At 49.5% G+C, this 25,785-nt stretch overlaps 2 protein-coding genes across 6 annotated transcripts in view; one reads left to right on the top strand and one right to left on the bottom strand.

Moving 5' to 3' along the window:
• Nucleotides 1-1,588: 1,588 nt before the first annotated feature.
• INA (internexin neuronal intermediate filament protein alpha) lies at nt 1,589-8,097 on the bottom strand. The gene is made up of 3 exons (XM_056494273.1): nt 7,010-8,097; nt 3,509-3,633; nt 1,589-2,981 (listed from the first exon to the last, which is right to left on the bottom strand). Exons 1-3 carry the CDS (start codon nt 7,940-7,942, stop codon nt 2,708-2,710), a joined length of 1,332 nt encoding a protein of 443 aa, XP_056350248.1. The 5' UTR covers nt 7,943-8,097; the 3' UTR covers nt 1,589-2,707.
• Nucleotides 8,098-13,996: 5,899 nt separating this feature from the next.
• The window catches only part of NT5C2 (5'-nucleotidase, cytosolic II), a 59,830-nt gene continuing 48,041 nt past the window's right edge, over nt 13,997-25,785 (top strand). The window contains exons 1-3 of one of the 5 annotated variants that reach the window (XM_056494269.1): nt 14,043-14,087; nt 20,062-20,237; nt 24,911-24,951. The gene's annotated coding sequence lies outside the window, so the exon portion shown is untranslated. Of the gene's footprint in view, nt 14,088-20,061; nt 20,238-21,403; nt 21,792-24,910; nt 24,952-25,785 lie in introns of those variants that run through there. The other 4 variants (XM_056494266.1, XM_056494268.1, XM_056494265.1 and 1 more) reach the window with 4 other exon arrangements.

Raw genomic sequence — 25,785 nt, 5'->3', positions numbered from 1 at the left:
ACTCTGAAGAAGATAGCAGTGGAAAAGGAGGCCTGGATGGAGATAGTCAGAGGTCAGCATTGGCAACATGTTCAGCCAGGCCTGTCCCTCTTTGCTGTCATTTTTCTTCTCATAAAGAAAATGGGAGTGTAGACATGGGCCTCCCTGCCTGTTGCCCCTCTGTCACCTCTGGAGTTTAACACCATGAGACAGCACCAGACTGCTGCAGAGCTCCAGAAATGCAGGAAATCTCTGGGCTGGCCCCACACTGCAGCCATTTTCTAAAATAGTTTCTTGTCCTTCCCGCAGTTCCTCCATCCTGCTCCACCACAGGCAACCCCTTTATACTGATCTCACCAAAGTAAAATTCCCAGCTTCATTATTAGCATCCAGTTAGCTGAGCAAGCAGGAATTCTGACTGAAGATTGTGCTGGGAACAAAGGATGGGTCAGGCTGCCTATGCTCAAGGGACTGAAAGCAGCAGGGCTGGAGAGTGTTTGAGATTCAGAATGTATTTCATTAGCTGCACAGTCACATCTGCTTTTTATTCCCCCTATGGACTAGGAGAAATACTGTTGTGTTTGCATTTCCTAACTGACAGCCGAGCCAGGAGATATTTGGATGTTTCTTGATCTTGTTATATGTGTTAATGCCTTGGACTTAACTCCACAGGTGCTGGCTCCCCCAGGCTCTGCCTGGGCACCCCAAGTTGCTCTGTGCTGTTTTGCCAGGAGCTGCTGGTGAGCTGCATTGCTCCAGCCATTCCCTGGGGCCCCTCTCCTGCCTCTGGAAAGTGCCCCTTGCTTCACCCACCTGCAGGGCTGCTGTCACCCCACAGTGAGCAGCCTGTCCAGGGCATGTCCCCGAGGTTATCAGTGTGACAGGATCAAGGTGTAGCCGTGCTGCTCCTGGCCTGCAGCTCTGGTGGCAAAGCCTGTGACTGTCACACTGTGTCCCTGAGGCTCTGGGGCAGATTGCCATGACATGGTGCAACAAAGCAGGAATGGAAAGGCAACAGAACAGTGTGCTCTGGCAGGGCCACCCAGCAGGAAGCTGTCTGTGCTTTTTCACTCTACAGGCACATCTCAAGCAGAATGTGTGCATCTTCCAAATATAAGCCACTGCTGGTCACAGCACCTGTGACTGCTGAGTTTACTTGGGAAATGGGTGCACCCTCTGCTCTTGTGTAAATCACTTTATCTTCAGTTGTGTAAAGCACGAGGCTGTTTCTAACTCCTGGGCACACAGTAGCATGGAGAGGAAATAGCAGGTACCTTGGGACTGAACTGTCAGGAGCTTGATGCAAATCACAGCCTCAGAGTCCATTTTCTGAGCAAATGAGGGTGCACTCGGCCATGGCAGACCTTGATCCCTCAGCCAGCTGGCCATGAACTCTTCTACACAGCAGGGTCACCACAACAGGCACCTAAGCTGAGCCCCAGACATTGCCCTACTGCCATGGGTGGGTCCAGCCTTACCCAGCAGGAGGGGCTGGCAGCTGTACCCCAACACTGAGCTCTTTGCAGGGGCCCAGAGGGACTGCTGGGGGGCCAGACACCGAGGTGTGTTCCCAAGATGACGCAGCAGCAAAGACGACAAAACAGCTCGGTTTGATCCACACAACTATTTCTTTTTTTAATTATTAACTTGTGCCTTACAATAGAAGAGGAAAGAGTGCGAGCAAACAGTTTGCTGGTTCCAGGAACTACCCTGGCAGCACCGCAAGGGCAGCGAGGTCTGGTGATGATAACCCTGACACACAACACGTGGAGTCTCCGGCTCTTGCAAAAGCGATCGCTGGCGATTTAAGGCATTGAAGGAAACCTATGGTTATTAAATCCTATATCAAATTTGGCACGCGTTGGAACAGTTAGAGCGGAGACAAGGATGCTTTGCAGGCTGGTGTTCAGGAGTCCTGCAGCTTCCCAGTGCTGGCTGGGGCACAATGCTAATCTGGGCACAGGGTTTTCATGTGAAGGCTGTGCAGTCAAACAAGGGGCCCTCAGACCCTCATATTTGGGAGACAGAGATACCACATGAGGTGCTGCACCCTACAACATGGTGGTGCCTTAACCTCCAATGTAACAGTTCCCTGCCCTGTGCCTGCTGCTTATAAACCCCATGTGTCTGGCTTGACTAGTGCTGTCAGAAATCAAGATTTGTCAGTACAAAGAAAAATTAACATTCCTTATAGTTCAAAACATACGTGGCTGAGATCAGATGTCAGGTGTGGTTACAGTCCAGTATGGCTATTTCTGTGCTTCTAGGGTTAAAAGTGGATGGCTACAGTTTGAAGAGTGGGGAAGAGTTTAGCCGTACATGGGTTTGGATAGTTGATGAAGGTATTTAGCCTTGAAACTAGTAACAGTAAACACGTTGTTTCCCTCCCCTCCCCAGAGAGCTGGCTCAGCAGCGTTCCCAGCTGGCTGCCCCTCGCCCGCCGCAGGAGGAGAGGGAGCGTGCTCGAGTCCACGTGCCACCACCACAATGACCAACATGCATCTCTAGCTACCTGTCCTGTGTGCCCCCACCCCATTTAAAAGGGAGCAATGTGCCAAGCTCGGCCTCTGTGTGGCAGGACCCGCAAGGAAGCCATCCCTGGGTGTCCCCAGGGGGGTTTTGTGTTTTCAAGGGAAGCTTCCTGCGAGCCCAGTGCAGCTTTGTGCCCAGAGGGACAATTTCAAGGCCGAGTGGAGACTGTTCCCCCTCAAATGCTTGTGAACAGGGGTTACATCTTTGCATTTGCAAGGATTCCCCCATGCAGGTTTAACCTCCCTCTTTTCTTGACAGAGGTTATGGTCCCCTCAATCACCTCAGCCCTGCTGGATGATATTTTAGAGGTCACTTTAATAACCTCTCCTTGCTCCTCCTCTTTGAAGGACAGCATAGAGGAACTAAAGCTCCTTGGCTGGAAGGAGTAAGTGGGGCTGGGAAGAGAACTGAGTGATGGAAGGCCACTGCTTCCCATGTTGAAGAGGGTCTCCTCTCCCTCCAGCAGCTTCCTGAAAGCACATCACAAGGGAAGAGGTTAGTATGGGGATGTGAAACATCTGCAAAACTTGAGAGCAGGCTGTGCCCTGCAGGCAAGTCCAAGCCATCCCCACAGGGCACACTGCACCATGAAACTGATTTAAAATCATATTTTGGTCAACCATTTCTGGAAAACTTGCAATATGGGGTACATGAGAGCAACCTTCTCCCTAATTTCCTCTCCAGAACCGCCAGGAAAATAAATACCTGAAGCACAGCCTTTTGCATCTACTTTTAACTTTGCAAGAGAGACAAGTTTCCAACCCTAACTGCCTCCATTAAAATTACTGCTTCTGGGATGGCTGAGGGATGTGGTTCACAGCTGGGCATGGAGCCATGGCTGCTCCCCAGGCAGGAGTATGGCACATCCAGGTGGCAGAGATTATTAACATGCTTGTGGTGCTCCTTGAGTGCGTTCCCAAGCATTTTCTGGGCCTACTGAGGTCAGGGGATTGGGCCTGGGAAGTGTCCAGGTAGAGCAGGAATAGAGCAGCCTTACCTGTAGGCAGCTATCTCAATATCAAGGGCCATCTTGACATTGAGCAGGTCTTGGTACTCCCTCAAGTGCCGAGCCATCTCATTTTTGGTGTTCCTCAGGTCATCCTCCAGCTGTCCAATGGTGTCCTGCAAAGGAAAGGGTGCTCAGCCCTGTATTCTGGAACAGGGACTTCTCCCACAGTCCCACTCTGCTTTGCCCATTGTAGAGACAGGGAAGCTGCAATGGGCAATTGATGGCACATCCCACCAGGAGCTTGGGACCATGAAATCTCATGCTAGCAGGGATGAAGAAGCAGGCAGAGACCAGGCATGGCTTGTGAGCCTGTGCAGTGGGGAGGTTTTAGCCATTGATGGATTTATGTAGTTTCCCATCTGCAGTGGGGTGTGTGAGATGGGCAAATAGCGCATGGTGGTGGGACCCCCAGTCCTGCAGGGGACAAGGCAGGCTGCCACAGAGGGAAGTTTTGGGCTTAAACATCATCAAAGTAGAGGCAGCAGTTCAACAAGACAAGCGAAAGCATCCCACACTGCAGCAGCAAAGAAAGACTGCAGTCTACATCTGCAGGGCTTAAGAAGGGTTGGGACACACTTCCAAGAGGTGGAAGGAGAAGTGCTGCTGCAGGGCATCCCCTCCAAGGGGAGAAGTCTGTCACCTTCCTGGGAAAATGCCTCAGAGCCCTGGAGTGAGGGATTCTGAATGCAGGGATTTGGGGAGGTTACAGAGACAGGGGCCTGCCCTGCAAGAGCCAGGGTGCTCAGCTGGACAAGATGTCCTTCCAACATCCTTCCTGTCAGCTTTGCCCTGCCTTTTGTCCCTTATAATCAGTTCTACTGTGGTGCAGAGGGCTCCAAGGCCAGAATTCCAGCTAACAAAGGAGACTAATCTTTTCTTCTATTCTTTTTCTCAGAAAACAAGCAGTCTGTATTTTTCCCTGTATGCATCTAGGTATCTAAGCAGCAGCTTGAAAGCAGTGAAACCTTTCCCAGTCATGTTTCCCGCTGCCAGATGCCCCACTGTGCCACCAGAGGAGCGTGATTTGGAACAGGAATGAGTCAGCAGTTTGCACTTAAGCCACGATGCAGCCCTTCCTACAGATCCCTGCAATGGCCACTGCCAACCTCCACTCTCCTGCACCCCCTCCCAGAGTCAGGCCTTTGCAATTGCTTCCAGAGCCTCTGTTCCAGCAAACGATCTTTGCCCTGTCATATCGTCCTTATCATGTCCCAATTCCTATCATGTCCCCAGCTTCCTCTCCTGCCTAACCTTCCTCGTGGACAGTGCAGAGGCAGTCATGGCATGTGGAGCTGCCAAGGAGCAGGGAGCTGTGCTGACCCTGATGCAGTGGGCCCCGTTCAAGCAGAGCCCCTCAGAGTAGCAGCTCATCCTGAACGCAGCATGGAGCATCTCACAGTGGGATTAGCTGGGCACAACCAGCCTTGCAGGACATTTAAGAGCCATCCTTGTGGTCTCTGCTCTGACCTGTGCTGCCCTAACCATTTTCCACAGCAAGAAGCTGTGCCTCTGAGGAGATCATTGGGGCATCAACTGAAAACCCCCAGAACATGCACAGCTGCTGCTGCTGCTGTACAGGTTAAAGCCTCTGCTCTGATACAGACAGATTGCTGCTGCACCAAGCCAGGACAGGAAGGCATGACTTGAGGTGATCCCCACCCTGGGACAGCTCCACTCTTGCTGCTGTGACTCTTTGTACCTCCAACCCTCTTCCCTCTGCCTGTAACCCACACAAACAAAAAGCTCTTTCAAAACTGATTGCCCTTGTTCCTTGTCTGCACCTCTCTTCCACACCCCAGCTCTACCAGCTGGTAGAATAAAAACCCCCTCCTCACACTACTGCAAACCTGTCCCCTAACAAAAAGCTTTTGCATGTTGGTTCAGATTTGACTGGGCAGCCCACAATTACAAAGACATGCCCCTGCTTTAGCAGGATCATTTTAAAAGCTCAGACAATAAGAATATTCTCTTTTAAGACATTCGTCCAACCTTTTCCACTGTTTGCAGCCAGGGAAATTACTTAGCTGTTACACATGCACATTGCTCAAAAGAATTTTAAGTATTGCTACACATAAAGCAGATCCTGAGGGTCGTATAGGAAAGCACTGTCATGCTGTCACTGAAGCAATTTCAATTATGGTACTGTTTAATTGAGTTGCTTAATTTTTTTTCCCCAATTGATAGGTTGCTCTTTCACATGGCATCAAGAGTATTTAAGAAGATTATTGTGTATAATTTTTTCACTAGAGATAATACTTTATATTGCCTATTTCCACAAAAATTGTTGAAGACCACCTCAACCGTTCAGGAAGCTTGCAAGCAGCTTGGAACTAAGTCACGAATTCCGGAGTGCCTGGCAAAATTTGGCCTTGGAAATGACAAAGCATTACTTGGGCCCTCCAGGTAAGATTAAAGTCAATTGTTTCAGTATTTAGAAGGAAACGTCTTGATTTAGAAATTACAGATCATTTAACAGCCATGTAATAGAACAATCTCATGATTCATTTTATTGTAAATCATGAACGTTTCCTTATAGCAAGAAAATGTGACAATTCTGCCATAATGGAATAAGAGATGTGGAGCACTCAGTGTTTGCTTTACATGAGTCTTTCCACAGACATAAAAGATGCTGAGATCTGTCTGCAAGTCCAGACTTAACCTTTGCAGAGCTCCAATTTCTGCAGTGCAGGTGCCAAGAGCCAGGCCACAGGGCAAAGGGCCAAGCCTGGGCAGACAGCTTCGAGGAATTACCCACAACAATGTGTAGGCAATTTTGGACCTGATCCTTAAGGGACTGGGCAGGGACAGATCGATGCCCCAGACAGCATTACTGTGTGCAGGGATGTTCCCTGCAGGAAGGGAGTGTTGGAGGGGGTGTCCGAAATCTGCCCTGTGGGGTTTTGCCTCTGGATAAAGGTTGAAGGCAGCAGGCAATGCCGTGGAGGGGCAGGATCTGTGTGCAGGGCAGAGAGGCACAGTGCTGGGCCGTGGGAAAGCTGCAGGGATGCCTGGCGCTGTGCAGCGCTGCAGGGGCACTGCCTGCATGGGTGAGTGCTGCGCAAGGCAGGAGGGGTGGGTGCCGTTCCGTGCTGGGGCTGTTGTGTGCAGAGCGGCACTGATGGGACAGCGCAGCGATGGTGCTGAGCGGTGCGGGCTGGAGGCGGCACCGCACGGGGCCGGGGAGTGCAGAGCTGCACAGAACTGCGGAAGGGGCTGCTGCAGGAGGCAGAGCTGCGCTGCAGCACTTCGCAGGCCGCGGAGATGCTCAGCGCGGCACAGGACCAGGGGACAGACAGAGCAGGGTCCCGGGTACCGGTGCGGCACCGCGCCGGGTTTTTGCGTGGGATGAAATTCCCGGTGGTACATATCACAGGGACGGCTGCTGGGTTGCAGTTGCTGACTGGTGCGGATGGAGCGGGAGGAGGATGCTCGGTGCTGCCCGGTGCCAGGGGAGGGGACAGTGACGGTTCCCGGCGCCGCCCGGCTCACCTGCAGGCCGGCGGCCTCGGCGTTGTGTCGCTCCTCCAGCTCCTGCAGCTGCCTCTCCAGGGACTGGTGAGCGCCGCGCAGGCTCTCCATCTCCACCAGGCGAGCCTGGAGCTGGCGGCGGCACTCGCCGGCCTCCCGGCGGCTGGCGCGCACGGCCTCCTGGCTGCGGGCCGCCCGCTCGTGCAGACGGGCGCAGCGGGCGCGGTACCAGTCCTCGGCCGCCTGCAGGTTGCGGGCCGCCAGCGCCTCGTACTGAGCGCGCAGCTCCCGCAGCGCCGCGGCCAGGTCGGGCCGCTGTGCCGGCGGCGGGGCCGCGGCCGGGAGCGCGGCGCCCAGCTCGGCGAGATGCTCGGCGTGGGCGCTGCGCAGCGCCGCCAGCTCCTCCTGCAGGGCCGCCGCCCGCCGCTCCAGATCGGCGCTGGCGCGGGAGGCCGCCTCGGCCGCCTGCTGCCGGGAGCGCAGCGCCCGCTCCGCCTCGGCGCGGCTCCGCGCCTCCTCCTCGCAGCGCGCCCGCAGCCGCTGCGTCTCCTCGGCCAGGCGCGCCCGCTCCAGCGCCGCCTGCGCCCGCTCCCCGTGCGCCTCCTCCAGCCGGGCGCGCAGGGCGCGCAGCTCGCCGCCCAGCAGCTGCCCCAGCCGGCGCGGCTCGTCCGAGCGCTGCCGCAGCGCCGCCAGCTCCGCCGCCAGCGCCTGGTTCCGCTCCTCCAGCGCCCGCACCCTCTCGATGTACCCGGCGAAGCGCTCGTTGAGGCCCTGCAGCTGCTCCTTTTCGCTGCCCCGCGCCCGCCCCGTCTCCGCGCCGCGCTCCCGCACCGCCTCCGGCTCCGCGCCCGGGCGTGCCCACCGGCCCGCCGGCATCTCGGGGCGCCGCGGAGCCTCCGCGAAGAGGCGGCGGTAGGAGGTGGACAGCGCCGCCGGCTCCGCGCTGTAGCTCATGGCGGAGGAGCGGGACCAGCGGCGGTGCCGGCGCTTATGTACGGCGGGGCGGAGCGCGGCGCGGAGGGGGCGCGGGGCGGAGCGGTGCCGCGAGGAGGGGGCGCGGTGCGGTGCGGTGCGGTGCGGTGCGGTGCGGTGCGGTGCGGTGCGGTGCGGTGCGGTTCTGCGCAGCGCGGTGCGGTGCGGTGCGGTACCGCCCGGTGCGGCAGGAGGAGGCAGGAGCTGTCCGTCCGCCGCGGTGCTGAAGGGCTGTGGCAGCGGGCGGGGCACGGGGCGGGACGAACGGAAGGATGGATGGATGTAGGGGGGATGTATGTGGGGAATAAACGGACACACGGACGTAGAAGGAGCATGCAAACACACACAGGCATATGGAAGAGGTCATACACAACACAAAGAGATGGATGCACAGGCATGTGGAAAGGGTGGGGCGCATTCACACTAAGACACAACACGTCTCCATGCTCGGAGCCAGAGAGACAAAGGAACAAGCAGCCGTTCAGAGAGACACGCAGATGCATTGGCAAGGAGAGGCAGAAAGGAAGAGAGACAGAAGGAAGCAGGCAGAAATGGGCAGGTGGAGAGAGTCAGGCAGGCACCTAGAGGGACAAAAGACAGACACACAGGCGCACACACACATGCACACACAAATCACTCTTGCTGGGTATACCCAGCTGTCCCCTCCAGTGCTCAAGGGAAGCTGTGCTGTGCATCTGTGTCTGGGCTGAAGGTGTCCTGGAGGGGTTGGTTCCAGCCCCTCTTCTCTGATAAGGACCAGGCTTATGGCTGCGTGGGACCGCGGGATGTTGATGGGGGCTGTTGGTGTGGAAAGTTGGGGATATGCCTGGAGGGAGTGTGTGACCAGGACAAAGTCTGATAATGATCAGTCGAGATGTACCACAGGTACACAGGGAGGATTTTGCCTTGAGTTGTTTGCCCAGAACTGAAACACTTCCATTTCTCTACTGCCCACGGAAGCAGGCTGGGCCCTCCCACTGGCTGGGGTTTGCTGGGAGTACCCAGGGCTGCATCACTGACAGGAGGGGGGGTACATGCACACCCCATCTCCAGGCCAAGTGCACTGCCTGCACCCCAGTGCAGGACCTCCAAGAGATCAGTGAGAAGTGACTGATTCCTGGGAGCAGCAGCACAAAATATAGCTCAGAGGTGGAAGAGCAAATTGTGATCTAAGAGAGGAACATAGTTAAATGAGTAAATATTTGGATGCTATCCCCTGCTGTACATCTCTGTGCCACAGAGATCTGCACTGATGTCCCATTCCTCTACTTCATTTATCCCTGTTTGTCCTCACAGGTGACCAGAGGACAGCATGGGAGAGTTCCAGCAAATGAGCAGGGAGGACAAACAAGCCAGCGCTGGCATTAGAGAGAGCTGTGACTTCCAAAAGAGCTGTTGCTGTGGTTGAGCAATACTTTCAGTGCAGGTAGCTCTATGTGCAGCTGCAGCATGAGCTGCACACTTGCATAATCTGAGCAGCTCATATTTTGATGGCAGAGCATCCCAGGCAGAGAGCCTCGGCACAGGTGGGGCTGCTAAGCCTTGCCCTGGCCTGGGTTGCCTAGCTCACACTGCCAGGACAGAAATCCTCTCCTTGGTCGGTTTTTTTTCCCCAGATATTCATATACTCCCCACACACAAGTGTGTTCTACCATTTCCTCAATATCTCCTACTTTGCACTACAATATCCTAAGTCAGGGGGTTACTACTGCAAGTAACTGATCACTGAACAGAGAAGTTTCCAGCTCTGCTTAGATATGTGCATGGCATTGCTTTGATGACTTTGCTCTGATGCTTATTACTGATGATAGAGGCTTCTGTGGTTCTCTTTGTCATGGAAAAGTGGAGTGCAGCTTACCCTGGCTTCCTCACTTCTGTTGTTTTTAGCACTGCCATACATATGTACCCTAACAGCTGAGTTAGGGGTGTCACAGTCTCCTCCAGCACATGAACTACAAGGTAGAAGAACTGCTGACTTCCATGGGGAAAGACCGTGAGATAATCCCTTTGCTACCCAATGGGTCAAGGAGCTCTGACATCATTCTACACACCCAGAAGGAGGCTGCATGAAACAGTTGAGACCTGTGCCAATCACTGATGTGACTGCTGGAACTGTGTGGCAGAATGAGTACAAGGGGTCAGAGTCACTAAATTACAGTGAGCACTGCTGTCCTGCAGAACAAGGCTGGAGAATGGCTGGAGAAAAGCTGAACACTGGCATGACAGACCTGAAACAAGATGACAAGCTGGATAAGTGGGTACAAACCAAAAGCAGGGCAGTGCCTGTGATGAGTTCAGCATCCAGAAACCTTGACACTTGAATAAGTGTTGGGACACAGGGACCCATGGCATCAGGGGGAACTTTATAAGGCTAGAAAACAAGCAGAAAACCAAAGAGAAACAGTCCCATAGCTAAGAATTTTATACCAATGAAACAACGATGGGTTGTGTTAGGGATTAAATTACCCAGGACCATTCCATACCTCCTAGCTACTTCAAAAATCAAGTCTTGTATGTGAGACAGCAGGAGGACTCCTTAAAGCTCAGTGATACTCTCCGCACAGCATCTGCCGAGGCTCATTAAACCACTTATCTCCTGAGCTGCAATCTGCCTGGGCTTGTGAGTCACAGGGAAAAGCCACACTCTGAGCTGTGCACACACAGCAATGGGACACACACCTCCTGGCCAGCCCATGAAACTAATGCTCTGGGGAGCTGTTTCCCCAGCCAGCCTCACCACGGCAGCTTTGTGAGAGGGAAGTGCTTGCCAGCAGTGGGAAAAAGGCAGACCCCAGTGTCTTCCAGGAGGCTGCTGCCAGATCTCCTGTTTGATCCCCTGCAGGAGGGAGAGCTCTTTGGGTCAGGGCAGCAAAGTCAGGGAAAAAACATGTAAGTGGTAAACACACATGTAAGGAGGACGGATGCATTTGCTTAGTTGTGCACACACACACACACACACACACACACACACACACAAACACACACACTCTCTCTCTAATAAAAATAGGAAAATGGCTGTATTGGATGCCTCTAACTCAGGAGTTTGTTTCTCACAATGGAAGATTAATGCTTCTTTGGTATAACTTCTCTGGTTCTGTCTGTCTGCAGCTCTGGGGCTTCCCAGACAGCAGTCATATCTCTGTTTGCTGGCTCTTATCTAATCAGTGCAAGTTCACGTCCTGCATGCCATTGTGCTCTGTAATCCACAGTTTGATAATGCACTCTATGAAAAAACATCTTTTTTCATGTTTCAGAGTGGCTGTGAGCTAATTTCTTTCCATGCCCCTGGCTTGTGGGACACAGTGGAAAAACTGGGATATGGTTTCTCCCCATCCGCCTCCCAGTGCAGAATTTTGCAGACCTCTGCCTTACCCCACTTCACCTCTTCCCTAGGCTGAAATGTTTTTGTCTATTTCATTTTCCTTCAAAGAAAAGCCATTTCACATTTTTAGTCATGTCCTTGTTGGCTTCAGTGACTCTTCTTGGGTTATGTGTTGCAAAGATGCACAGACAGACATTTCAGGAGGGACCTTGCTGTGAGGATACATGGAAATGACAAATACAGATGGCTGCATCTCCAAGTGAAAACTCCTGCTTCGGGGCCCGGTGTGGGTGCTGTGAGATGTCCCAGGGTATTGGGAAGTACAGGCTGAGCTTTCCTCGTAGGCAGTGCCTCCTCACCAGAGGCTTGGCACCAAAAATGGGCTTTGCTACAGTCAGAACTAATAATTCTGCTGCTGTTGGGTGTTTCCCCTTGGAAGGGGATGGAGCAAGGCTGACAGAGGCTGGAGAGGTACAATGGGTCAAGTGCATCCAACTCAGCAAAACCCTGCCCAGCTGCATGTCCCTGTGCCAGAGGGTGGTGGCAGAACCTTATCACCTGGAGCAGGGTAGAGGGCAATACAAACAGCTGAGCTGAGGGAATCCTTGGGGAGATAAAGGAAACATCATGGCAGTGGGGACAGAAGAGCTGCTGCCAGAGTGAGGCAGACATTCCCACATTCCACAGATTGGATGAGTGTTTCAGTGGCTTGGCACAGCAGTGTGGGCCTGGGTGAGGTGAGGTAGATGGATGGCTTCCATCATCCTTGTCACTGGCAGGGATCAACCTGAGGTGCCAGAATCCCAATGTGAGGCCTTTTCCAGCCCTCTAGTGTCAGGAAAAACAGACAGAAAAAGGGAGGCTTGTTTTGCTGGGTATGGTTGTTTTGCTCTGCATTTTTGTGTGGCAGTGCTGACCCAGCATGGGTCACAGGGCAGTTTCTGCTCTGCACAATGATCCCCTTAGCCTGTCCAACCTAATGGCCATGCCTGGAGATATGAGGGATGATGTGCTCAGGGTAGACTGGGATGGGACACACCTTTGGGCACCTCCTCACCACCCTCCTGACAGCAGATGGGGCACACATCAACCCAGCCTTGTCCCAGCCCATGCTGCAGAGACACTCCCCAAAGTATCAATGATTAATCACATCATTTTAACCCAACCTCTGGCTCTCCCAGCCATTGTGGAGCTTAACACTAAGTGAACATTATGCAGCTTGGGGAGCTGATATCAAAGCCTAGGTTTTTATTTGATACTGAAGCCTGTACTTCCTTAAGCTCCAGCTCAAGGTGCTGTAACTCAATGGCAAACTAACACAAAGTAGCCTCGTGCCAGACTTTGAAAATGAGCATTATGTGGCACACAGCAGCACGGAGGCTGGCTGACAGAACTGTGGGAGCTCAGGCAGGCCAGGCAGATGCAGGCCTGGGGGTGCAGCCCCAGGGATTTTGTCTGGGGCAATGCCAGGTGCTGGAGGAAGCTGCTGAGGAGGGGCTGTGTGGTTGTTCTGTCAGTTGCCACATTGAATCACAGAATTGTTAGGGCTGGAACAGACCTCTGGAGATCTTCCAGTCCAAGCCCCCTGACAGGTTACCCGGCAGGGTTACCCGGGCCATGAAAAATAGGGACATGTCTGGGTGGGTTTTGAATGTCTTCGGGGAGGGAGACTCCATAACCTCCTTGGGCAGCCTCTTCAGTGCTCTGCTACCCTCAGCATAAAGTTTTTCCTCATCAGAGAAGGTCATGGGTGTGGAGCACCTTGTATGAGGAAAGCCTGAGGCCTGTTCAGCCTCGAGAAGAGGAAACTGAGACAGGACTCAATCATGGATATGAATATCTGAAGGGAGGGTGTCAGGATGATGGACCAGCCTCTGCTCAGTGCTGTTGGGCAATAGGACAAGGGGCAGTGGGCAGAAGCTGATGCAAAGGAAGTTCCACCTGAACTTGAGGAGGAACTTCTGAGCTGTGTAGGTGAACACACACTGGAACAGATTGTCCAGAGAGGCTGTGGAGTCTCCCTCACTGGAGGTGTTCAAGAACCACCTAGACACAATGCTGTGCCATGTCTCCGGTAACCCTGCTTGAGTGGGAGCTTGGACCAGACAATCCGCTCTGGTCCCTTCCAACCAGATTCATTTTGTGATTCCGTGACTCATGTTGAGGTGGAACTTCTTGTGGCTTAGTCTATGGTCATTGCTCCTCATCCTGTCTCTGGGCACCACTAAAAGAGCTGGGCAGCATTTTCCTGGCACCCGCCTCTGAGACATTTCCATGCACTGATGAGATCCGCCCTCAGTCTGTCTTCCCCAGCCCGAGCAGGCCGAGCTCCCGCAGTTTATCCCCACACGGGGGGCGCTCCCGCAGTTTATCCCCACACGGGGGGCGCTCCCGCAGCGTGCCCCACACAGAGGACGCTCCCGCAGTGATCCCCACACGGGGGGCGCTCCCGCAGTGATCCCCACACGGGGGACGCTCCTGCAGTTTATTCCCTCACGGGGGGCGCTCCAGCAGTGTATCCCCACACGGGGGGCGCTCCCGCAGTGTGTCCCCTCACGGGGGGCGCTCCCGCAGTGATCCCCACACGGGGGACACTCCCGGCTCCCCCTGCAGCGGCTGCCGGTCTCGCACTTTGCCGACGGTCCCTGGGCTGCGGGCTGTGCGGCGCGCGCGCGGCTCGCACACTGCCCGCGCTCCCTGCCGGCGGGCGGGGCGGGGCGGGGCGCGGGCGGCGCCTGCGCAGTGCGGGCGGCGCGGGCGCTGCGGCAGTTGGTGCGGGGCAGTTCCACCCGAGCGCGGCGAGAGGTGAGAGCGGCGGCGGGCGCGCGCGGCGGGTGCGGGGAGCGCGCGCGGGGCGGGGGCGCGCCGGGGCGGGAGCGCGCCGAGGACCGCCGGGGCGGGTGGCGGGGTGGGGGGCAGCGCCCCCTCCCTCGGGCGCGCGCCGCTGTGAGCGGGGCGCTGAGCCCGCGGCCGCGGCTGGGGCGGCGCGGAGAGACCCCCGGGCAGGGCAGCGCCCACCGCTGTTCTGTTCTGCCCTGCCCTGCCCGGCCCTGCTGTGCCCCGGCAGCAGCCGCCGCCGCCACGTCCCGCCCTGGGCAGGGCAGCCCCTCGCCGTGCCTCAGCCCCCCGAGCTGCCCCCGCCCGCGGCAGGGCGGCGATTCCCTGCCCGCTCCGCCGCCCGAGCCCCCGGCACGGTGTGTGTGTGAGCAGGGCCGGGGCCGGCACCCGGTGCCTCCGTTTCCGCTTTCCTTCCGCCCCACGTGGAGCGGAGGGTCCCGGCGGCGCCTTGCCGCCCGCAGTGCCCCCGGGGCGGCCGCCGCCCGGCGCGGAGGGAGCGGCGCGGTCGGGGCAGCCTCGGGTCGGGGCGAGGCTTCGCTGTCACCGCTCCCGCTCCGTTCCGTTTGACTGGCGCTTGGCAGTCCGGCTGTGTCAGCCCGGAGCTGATAACCCAAAGCCAGGACCGAGGCACCAAGGAAATAAATAAATAAAACAAACCAGTGCAAGATTGCTTTCCTCGCATTTTGCTTACCTTTTTTTTTTTTTTTTTTTTTTTAATCCCTCTTTGCGTGCCAAAAATAATGTTGCAAAATGTGTGGTGGAAACAAACCTACACTGGTTTTCTGATAGACCAGATGACTTAATATGACAGTACTGCTTCTTGTAGCACAGACAGTTTTGAAAATTCCTGGAACCACTGTGATTATGAAACGCTGAAGTTTATTCCCTTGCTAGTGTTTCGAAAGGCTGCCAAGCTGGATGCTGAGGCTCCTCTTTGACGTGGTCTTGAGAACATTCCTCCCAAGCCATAATCACTCATGTTCTAAAATATTTTTTTTAGCTCTGTAAGATTTATTGTTTGAACATTAAAGATTGCAAAATGCTCCCTAAGTAGTCACTTAGAAACGTCTCCCTATCAGTTCAGAGTAACACTGCCACCAACTGAAATGTATTGATCCAAACAATACTTTGTCGCTAGTGATTGAACTGAATATATGTAGATTTTTAGGTGCTTTCAGGTGCTGCATAGTTTCACAGAAAAGCAGAAACAAAATGCAAAACTGCATTTTGATCTTCAGTTCAGGTGCTGAATTTGTAGTTCCACCTTTGAGCAAAAACCCCAGTGTTTTACATGCAAATCAATCAGCTTAGCTCAGGAAGTCTGTCACTGTTCCTGTCAGCCTGTGTCAACCTAAACATATTTTAGAGTAGAACTGCTATTTAAAATAATCTATTGCCATTAGTCCAGTGTCCAAAAGATCGTTCAGGAACTTGCTGGTTTGATTAACAGCAGTTAGGGTTTGTTCAAGCATAGTCGTGGTTTCATTATATAGCACAATACAACCTTTACTCTGTACAGCGTCATTCAAACAAATTGTATGGCTAATGCACCACCGAACTGCGTTTAGAATGCTCCATTGAATTAAGTACAATTGCAGAGAGAAATGGGGAGAAAAGCCGTAAGAATGGAGAGATGTTTTCAGCTGAGGTTTGAAATTAGCAGCCTGTTAGTATATTTGCACTGGTAGCAGTAGTGTTATATGATGATTCTAGGATATACGCTGGTGAAAATCAGACGCAGGCTGAAACTTTCCCAGGCAAATTTCCAGTTTGTAGGCAATTTTTAATCATCATAATGATAATGATAGTAATATCCCTCCCTTAGAGCTGTCACTTCTTGTCATGTTTTATTCCTCATATAACTTGAAGAGAAAGCTAATAGACCCATCTTAAAATCACTAGAAATATTTATCCTAGACTTCTTTTAACTTTCAGGGGAATTTTTGTTTTCTTTTTAACAGAAGGCTTAGTATGGTGTTTACTGGTAAACATTGTGATATTGTGCTTTTTGGGGAACACTGAAAGGAATGTTTTATTTCCTTCAAAAATATACAAGTATATATTTTTGCATTGGAAGTAGAAGGGAAGGAAACTCTTAGAATACGGTGTTTAAATGATGCTTATTGAAAAAACAGCTTTATTTAATCACATCATAACTCTTACTAGCAGTTCAGCGTAATAAAATAATGCTTGTTGCAAAGTGACAGGTGGGTGGGTGAGCTGTTGCAGTGTGAGCTGTTATCTGGGGATGGCGCAGGCTGGCTGCAGAGCTGGTCTGGTGCTCCAGGACAAGCTGAGAGGGTCTGCAACCTTTGAATCCTGCAGGAATTGTAGATACAGACTTGAGAGGAGGTGCAGGAAGAAGGGGTGACCACAGCTCTTCCCTGAAAATCTTGAGTAAGAGACAGAAGTGCAGTCATGCAGTTGCACTCAGTGAACCATCGTTTTGCGGGAATTTTGAATTAGGGAGTGCTGTGGGGTCTGGGTGGTCAGTACCATGGAATTTGCCGTTGCTTGGGCACTGGTGACAATCCTACACAAAGCAGCGTTACCACGGAGAAGCTGCTTGGCCTGGGGAGAGTGGATTAATGGTCTCTAGCCAGGCTGCAGTGGAAAGTTGTCATAGGAACTGGCTCGCTGTTCCGCAGGCCTGTGCCTTGTCTTCACTCCTTTGAAAGAACACCCCAGGATAAGAAATGCATGCCCTCCATCCAGTGTAAAGCCGTGAAGAGAGCAGGGCACTCCTGCTCCACCAAGGGAAACTGAGGACAGTGCTGTACCCAGCCTGAGTGATGTGCCTTGGGATGAGCTCACAGCGCCTGCTCTGCACCAGGCCCACAAACACTGGGTATCCTGATGTAAAACAGCTGTGGCTTCTTCAGCAGTGAGAATAATAGGAGAGAAAACTGAACAGAATGTGCCCGGGAGGGGAAGCCTTGCCTGGCTCTTTGGGATGTATTTAGGAAGAGATGTTTCCAAGTCAGTGCATGGGAATTCCTCACTTTCTGCTTGTACTGCGTCTACTTTTAAAATTTTATTTATTTAGTGTCAGCAGCACAAATATAATTTGAATTTTATTTGAAATGGCTACAATCCAGGTCTTCAAGAGTTGGCTATTCTGTGCTGAATCTTATTCTTCGTATCTTTGAAGTGCACATTGATATAAATATTTCCTATTTTAAACTGTCTGTTTTGTGCTATTAAAGAAATTATTATGTGTCATGATTATGATGCTTGTAGCAATGAGCAATGAGTATTTTGTTTTTTAATCATTATGACTTATTAACTGGAATGGTTCCTAAAACTTGGGACTTTGCACTCTACACAGAGATCATGTGTATAACATGAATCTGCTTCTTTAACACAACTGCAGAGAGAATCCAGCATATACAATAAATAGAACTTTATGTATGGTAAACAGACCTTAAGTAACATCTGGAAAAAATTGCATCGATCTTAAAGGTAGCCACTGTAAGAAGCTGATAATCTAAACCTGCCTACATAAATGTGGTTAATAAATCTCATGCATGTGTTTGCAGGGCTAAAAAGGTGCTGGGGAGACCTGCCTGTATGAAGCCATAACTGGAGAAATGAATTTTTTATATGGCAATATGAGATCAAGGAGGGAGCCTGAGTAATTCAGCCTAAAAAACCCACTGCAGTCTGTGTTGAAACTTTACTATTACCTGAATGTGTAACAGTGTGTGCACCATGCTATAAAATCAAAAGCAGATATACTTCCTGGAAAAATGGGTCCCCAGACATAGGAGCAGTGAGTGGCTGTGTACCAGAACTCTTAGTCCTGTCACTTTTTCAAGTGTGGTACAGCATGGTAGAGGTTAAACTTGTGGCTTGCTGATGACCTTAATTTATCATCCTCTGGGCATGAATACCTGCTGTGGGATTTACCAGCATAGTCAGCCTTTTTTTGGTGGTTTCACTAGAGACACTATTCTGACTAAACTGGGGAGGTTGGAGACTCCACTGTGATCATCTGCATGCTTCTCTTAACAAACAAGTGGGTTCTTACCCTGTGCATCATTCCGACTCAAACTGGCTAAAGTTCTGCAAATGTGTGAGTCTGTCAGATGTGGAGAGCAGGAGCCACAGTAATGAGAAATGCTGTAGAAATAATGCTGGGACTGAAACCTGTTGGTTTCTCTTTTGAAACTGAAAAATGTGTGGGCAGAGCTTCTGTAGGTGGATGGAAGAAGAAAGGGAGGTCCAAGGAGATGTGATTTTTCTGAGATTGGGAGGTGGCTCTAAAGTGAAGTTAGTAGAAACAGATGTGCAGGAGCAGTGTACTTTAGTGCAGCTCCTGTTGTACCCAGCCTGTAAATAAGAAGGCAGTTGTGGTTGCTATAACTGCCATTCTGGCTCTTTTCACCACAAGTGATTTATTTAAAAACAAAAGCTCCTTGAAGTCATCATGTGGTCCATACTTAGCTTAATTTAGTTGTAAAGTATTCACAGCTCCTAGCTGTGTTTCAGATATTTTCAAAGACTTGGTATTTTGCTTCTGTGGTTACTATAAGATTACCATTGAACCTTTCTTAGCACAGTTGGTTTTGAGGAAGGGGTAAAACAGAGATTTCCTGTACATATTTCTGCAGAAGGCTCTAAAATAGAGTGTTTTTCCACTGTGTATTTAAGAGCAGGCCTTTGGATAGCTGGCTTTCACCCAGGCCTTGTAGTTCTCCCTGTTAACATTGGCATAATAGACAAAACTCTTAAGATACGTTCTTGCTAGATTTTCAGGAAGCAACTTCTCACTGAACCTTCCAGGAAGGTACACTTCCCCAAAATATTTTCCAACTGGTGTGGTGCAGTTTTGGCAGTTGTGGTGTCCAGATCTGGATTGTGAGACCTTCTGGGTGGGTTGTCCCTCTTTTGTGCAAGCTGCTGCCTTTTCCCTGGCAGCAGCTGCTGCCTGCACTGCTGTGGTAGGAACAGCTGCATCCCAGCTGTGTCCATTGGGTTCAGGAGGAAGCGTTTAGCTGTTCAGGCAGTGTTTGCTGCTGAAAGCAGTGCTGCTTATCTCCTGTGGAGAGTGTTAGCTGTGGATGGGAATCAGCTCATACTTTACTGCTTGGACCATGCTACTCTTGGCATTTGCATCAAATGCAGTGTGTCTGGCCATGGTACATAACAAGAGAAACTTTGTAGTCAGTTTGTAAAGTAACCTGGAAAGGGAGGTAAATTCAAAACACTGAAGATGGTTTAGCATAAAGCATCGAGAGTTCTCTAGACTAGCTGAAATCTGCTGTTGTTTGGGTTGATTCAGTTGGTGGTGAGTTACATATAGGCATGCACAGTGAATAATTAGGAACATGAGGTCAGAGAAGAGCATGTGAATATTCTGCTCTCAGAAACCCAAAAGAGGTCCTGAGGTTTATGCCAGAGCTTTGTAATCATAACACAGCAATTACCAATAACAACATCTAAGAATAAGTGCCACCAAAGGGCAGGCAGCATAGGTAATTTTGGAAGTCATTAAATAGAACAGTTGCAATCAAAAATAAATAATCTTTTAATGTTGATTTTGTTTGCTTTCTCTGTCTCCAAGATACCTTCCCCCCCACCCAAATGAATAGCTAAACATGTTGGCAAAGGTATTTCAAATGTTTCTCTCTGATCTTTTTAGATGTTACAAAGCAGTTCCATTTCAAGACTGTGCAAAGATGTAGGTGGCCTTTGAAGTCACAGGAAGGGGCTGTAAAATTTGGTCCCAAGTGTCCTGCTTAAATCATGTCCTTTCTGACACCCCATGCAGTATTCCCTGAGAGCTTTTAAGAATACATGTCCATAATAGCTGCATAATAGTTTCTTTTTCATTACTTGTTCAGTTCCACTTTTATAGTGGTACTCTCAGTGTGTTCTTTTGGGTTAGGATGAGTTCATTCCCTAAAGAAAAAACTGATCTGTTGACCATAAATTGCAGGTGTTCTGAGCATCAGTTAACTTGAGACTGACCCTGGAAACTGCTCTTCCAGTTCAGTTCCTGTAGCTTTCTCATCATTGAATACCAGTGGCTGAATGAAACTGGAAAGAGGAATTTAGCATAGAAGCAAGCCAGACTGGTAAATCATCTGTTAGTCCTGCTGTTTGGAAACTGAGGTAGGAGTCAAATTTCATTTTCCGCTTCATGCTGGAAGTATCAGTTGGTGCATCAGTGATGTTTAAGGGCAGGTCAGCAGGACAGCCTATCTTGAGTCTTTCAGTGTTCGGGGATGCTGCATTTCCCCATTGCTTACCTTTGTTAAAAAAAAAAAAAAAAAAAAAAAAAGGAAATATAAAGCATAGATTAAAACATGTGAACCAGGTCTCTCTGAAGGAAGAAGTGGTTGTCAGGCCACTGTATTCCACCTGTAATTAAAAGCAAGACTTCAGCAGTCAGGGCTGGGTAGAGCTCTGCTAGGGAAAAAGGATAAAAAAGAGTGTTTTTGCCTAGAGCTATAAGTGGTTCAGGTAAGTAGAGATAAACCCCATCTTCTCTAGCTGAAAATGCGTGCTCTTCCCAAAAGTGTCTCTCCTAAGCAGTTACTGGTATACCAGATGATCTTCTGCTAAGTTCTTGTAAGTTAATTATGTGATTTTAGCCTCTAGAAGGCATTAGCTTCCATGTACCCATAACCAATTGGTGACTGGAGACATCTTGAGCAGAATGTGTCTTGCACGAGTTCTCTTGTTTATTAGGATTGTCCTTATAGTGGTATTGAAATAGAATGATTTTATAGAGAGTAAGTATATTTAAAATGTAATTCCTGGAATCATCAGCAGATGTATATTTTATGAGCAAATTTATACAAATTGGAAAGAGTTTTATTTGCTGTGATCTGAGATGGAGTGTCCATCTATAACTTTCAATAATTTGGGGACTTTTTCAATTCTGATCAAAATAACACTGTAGCCTTTCTAAGAGTTTGCAATTTAACCTTTCCTTTTTTTTTTTTTTTTTTTTTTTTCATGTGGTAAGAGATTAGGCAGGTTCTTAACCTCTTGTTTTACATGTGTTTTAACTTCTCTTTCAATATTGCACTGGCAGTTTTATGAGCCAAGGCCAAAATACTCTGCTTGCTAAACTTGAGCAATCAGGAGGGAACAGATGATGAAAAACTAACAGTGTTTTACTCATCCACCACATTTTTCTTCACAGACATGTAGAGAGTAGATATTAACGAAAACAGTAATAAAAAGCACTGTGAGGCCTCATAAATCAATGCGTGGTGGTGGGGTCAGGAACAAATATTGGAAAGGTTAGAACATGTAGAGAACTGTGTTCTCATGTTGTGACGCTCAAAGCAAGGCTGGGAGTTTTTCATTTGCTGATTTGAAAGCAATTAGGAGGAGGCATTTCTGTGGCTGCCCAGGAGGCTTTGTGCTGGCTGGGCGTGTGGTCAGCTCATTTTTTTAGTGGCTACAGCAGGTCAGGTAATATGCTGAAAAATAAGTCCTGGGTGAATCAGGGCTTTTTGTATTGCTGTGCTAGGGACAGATTTTTTTAAAGGTGTCGCAGAACCCAGGGGATCCAAGCTGTTTGCTCATCTGCAGCAGGACAAGACTGTGCTTTTGAACGCATCTGCAAGCCTACATTGACAAGACACTTGAGGTTCCCTGAAGAGATAAGTCCTGGCCAGAGGGAAGGTTCAGTGTTGGAAACTCTCAGCTCAGGTGATGTGCTAATGATGCCTTCTTAGTTGTTTGTTAATGTTCTCTCACCCTGCAGGCTGGCAGGTTTCTTCCAGTTTGCAGCTGATGAAGTAGATCTGTCACTTCATCGTGTTCCTTCTGAGAACTGCTTATGCTGAGACAAATGCAGAGACAACACTCTGTGTCCTCCTCTGCTCCTGCCAGGGAACAGTCTCCTCTGTCAGCAGGACTGATTTAGTATTAAACCCTAGGAACTGAACGGCCCATGGAAAGGTAGCTGTTTCCCCAAATTAACTTAGTGGTTTGTGTTTGCTTGGACAGATAAAAAGAAGTTTCGAAAGAAAAGAGGTTGATTCAGTTGGAAAACGGTTTAATGTAGGTCTTTGGAATCACTTGATAAAGCTGAGTCAGTTAGGTTATCAGAGGGAAGACAGAAACCTAGCAAGAGCACAATCTCATCCTAGATGTTCAGTTATTTTACTGATGAATGTAGTCACATAGGATGCCTAACAAAAGCTGTACAAATCAGCAGTCTTTTGGAAGAGCTTGCGTATACTGCAAAGAAAGTATTCGTAAAATTAATTTACTTGTAGAGTTTCCTGTAGTGGTGCCTCTACTGCACATCTGTCAAGATTAAATGAGATTTGGGGACTGATAACATCTAGGTGGGGACAGTATCGTGCCCTTAGGACAGATTTGTAATTTCATTTGTAATCAGGCAGACTATAATTACTATATTTGCCTCTGATTAAAAAAACAGGTCAGAAAAGTAATGAATTGTTCTTATGGGGGGAGGGGAACTTCATACGGTAAGAGCATTTCAAAACATGTTCAGTCTTCACGTTCCTTGATTTTCCATCTTTGTGCTTGCTGGGTTGGTAGGTCTGTGTGGCTTGTTTCATGTCAGCAGGGAGCTGCTGCCTGCTGAGAACAGAGTGCCGGGTAGGTTTTGGGTACATGCCCTTGTGATCTCCGTGGTGAGTGCTAGGCACTGGCCAGCCTCTGATTTGGGGAGAAAGGGGACTTCTGTGTGTCACAGATTGCAGGGCAGGGGTACCTGTAGGTACTGAACTAGGAGGAACACACAGAAGGTGGAAGTTGTAATTCTGGCTTTTGTGAGCACTTCAGGAGAGTATGAGAGCCAGCCCAGGGTCGATTTTGATGAGCTGAGCCTGCTCACAGGCTGTTCTCACCTGAAAGGCTGGATCAGCCTCAGGGAAGGCTTCTTGGAAGGGAGATGTGTAACTATTATTATGGATGAAAGCAGGAAGAGTATATTAGGCTAGTTTGTGTCTGGAGCCCTATATGTTAGGATAGCAGAGAATCAGGATCCTCCTTACTAAATTATCTCAGTATTTATTTTCACAGTGCCCTTTACAGCTGTGGAGTTTCATTATTTTGGTTTGGGTTTTGTGAAAAAATAGCAAGCTGAAAATTGGCTGAATTTTGTGTATGAAGTTCCTGGCTTTGCTGAATATTAGTCTGTGTCTGGCATAGTTCCATAGTCATCCAGTTTTTTGAAAGATGGGTTTATTTGTCAAAGATCTGTCTTTAATTGTTTGGTAAGTTTTCAAAAAGAAGAGAGACCAGGTTAGTATGTAAGCATTTGCTCAACTTTTTCCTTAAAGAAGCTGAGAGGAGAAGGGAATGGTACTGGAAAACAAAACTCTTAGCAGGGAAAGAAAATTCTCACTGGTTTTGACAGAGCAGTTCTCAGAATTATTGGATTGTTTTCAGCTGTTGATCTCAGTGGTTTTTTTCAATCCCTTTTTTTAAGGGAGGAGGAGCCGGTGCTCCCCAGTTCTTTATTCAGTGGCGTGTCCCTTGGCAAGAGTTGTGTCTAGAGCCCTGGGACTCAGGCTGGCCAGCCAGTTGGCTCTCCTCACTGGGGCTGAGCAGGGAATACTTTCTGCTGAGGCTGGAGAGAGATGTGAGTTCATATTTCCAGCCTGCAGAGATGGTTCAGATGCTGATTCTGCTTTCACATCTGTTTGTGTAGCCCATAAATGTGTAGAGAGGGCCCATGCTGCATGGAAGAGGGTTCAAGGGTCTCCAAAAAATAATCCTTCTTCTTCTTTTTAAAGGCTAGAAAAAACGAGAATGAAGTTTAAGTATCTTTGCTCTTTCCATAAAATATTAATGAAGCAGGGATGTGATCTTCAGAGACAAGGGTTTTTGTATCAGTAAGCTCAGTCAGTAAGGAAAGACAATAAAAATGTCCTCCTTCAGCTTCTGTGTTCAGAAGATGAAGTGAACTTTTGGCTGTTTGCATTATCCAAGCTGTCCTGGTTGCATGTTATCAGAATGACTGTGCCACTGAGCCCAGTTGTGCATCTCAAATACTTTGTCATTATTGCTTCTGGAAAGGCCTGTTAGGTCTGAGATTGCTTCCCGAAGCACAGTGGAATCTAATGAAAAGCATCATTGTTTTGAAACACTCTGATCTGCTGCCAAAAGAGCTACTGTTGTATAATCCTTAACAGCAGATTAGAGTGGCAGTTGCTCCTTGGTTTGAAATTGGTATGTGGCAGGATGGCTTCCCAGTTCTCTCTCTGGGGATGGCATGTCTCATCTTGTTCTTCCCTTTGGGAGCTGTGACTCACATGGCGTTCAGCTGTCCTGAGTTGGGAATAGACCCTTGAACAGGCTGAGCATCAGTGGCACTACTTAGGGGTGACAAGGGAAGGGAAGAAAAATTGGCAGTTTCCTTTGAGAATGGGGAGCAGTGCTCTGCCTGCTGAGTACCAGGGATTACATTTCTCTGTTATTGCCAGCACATTGTTCTGATGTAAAATAAAAGAGATGGAATAAAAAAAAATTGTCTTGACTTCCCTTTCTGATTTGCAGAACTTCCATGCTGACATTTCTGCCTTTTGTGATCTTTATGTTAACCTACAGCTTGGCTGGCATGCTGTCAGGCTTCATCTGTGTAGCAAAGATAGTATTTGCAAGTATCATTCAAACATTGAATTCCTGTTGTGATGGGCATTGGCATCAAAGTTTACTGCCGAATTTTTCAGCTAAAGTAAATATATGAGAACTCTGATAAATATTTTTAAATAAATATACTATAAATTTCTGTAGGGTGGGCTGTATTACAACAAAAGGGTCAAATTCAACTCTAGTTTTTAATCTTTCAGGACTCTGGGCAACTAGAGGAATTGCTTACGGGAAAAACAATGTGAGTAAAGTAATTTAATTATGTTACATGTTTCTTGCTGGAATTTAACAGCTGGAAACAAAAAAGGCAGTGAGAACATCTTTGTAGCCAGGTCCGTGCTTGCCTTTGGCAGGTGCTCAATTGGACAGCAGTTTGGGAACCTCCATGGCAGAGGTTGCTGCAGGCTGCTGAGGGCCTTTTCCCAAGGAAGAGTTTCCCAGGGCCATCAGGGTGCACAGTTTATTGCATTGGTGTTGGCTCAGAAGAGCCTTTTCTTATCCATTCACCTTCTGTTCATGTGAAGCTACTCTGGAGGTTTCTTTTGAATACTGGTTGTGCCTCAGCCTCATATCTGCTGAGGTATTGGGGTATAAGGTGAGGAAAAGTCTCCTGAGGCATGATACTCAGTTTGACTGTCCTGCTGTATAGCTCAGACCATTTGACTTACTGCATTTATTCTTGACTCTGAAAAAAAATGCTGATTGAAACACCCACTCACTTCATTTAGAGCCCTCTGATGGTGGAAAAAGTATTTCATAAATTTGTTGTTTCATAGCTAACTCTCCTCTCTGTTAATATTTTTGTGTTGTTTGATTTATTTAACTTCCAGGAATCTTCTGTCATTGCTAGACTGAGAGCCCTCCACAGTCAGGCTGCTTGCCTGTGTGCAAATGCTTCTAGACCATTTTCAAATCACCTGCAGAGCTACTCTCTGTACACTGGCAGCCTTCCACTCCAGCCTTACTCTCTCTCCCAGCATTATTCCTTTCTCAGTGTAATCAGTGTCTTTCTGAATGGGGACAGCAGGCTGAAGACAGTTTTCCAGCAGAGCTTGTGTCAGTGACAGAGACAGAC

The sequence above is a fragment of the Oenanthe melanoleuca genome, chromosome 6, assembly GCF_029582105.1.
Source record: "Oenanthe melanoleuca isolate GR-GAL-2019-014 chromosome 6, OMel1.0, whole genome shotgun sequence".
Classification (NCBI taxonomy): Eukaryota; Metazoa; Chordata; class Aves; order Passeriformes; family Muscicapidae; genus Oenanthe; species Oenanthe melanoleuca.
This window is presented reverse-complemented; position numbering and strand designations above follow the sequence as displayed.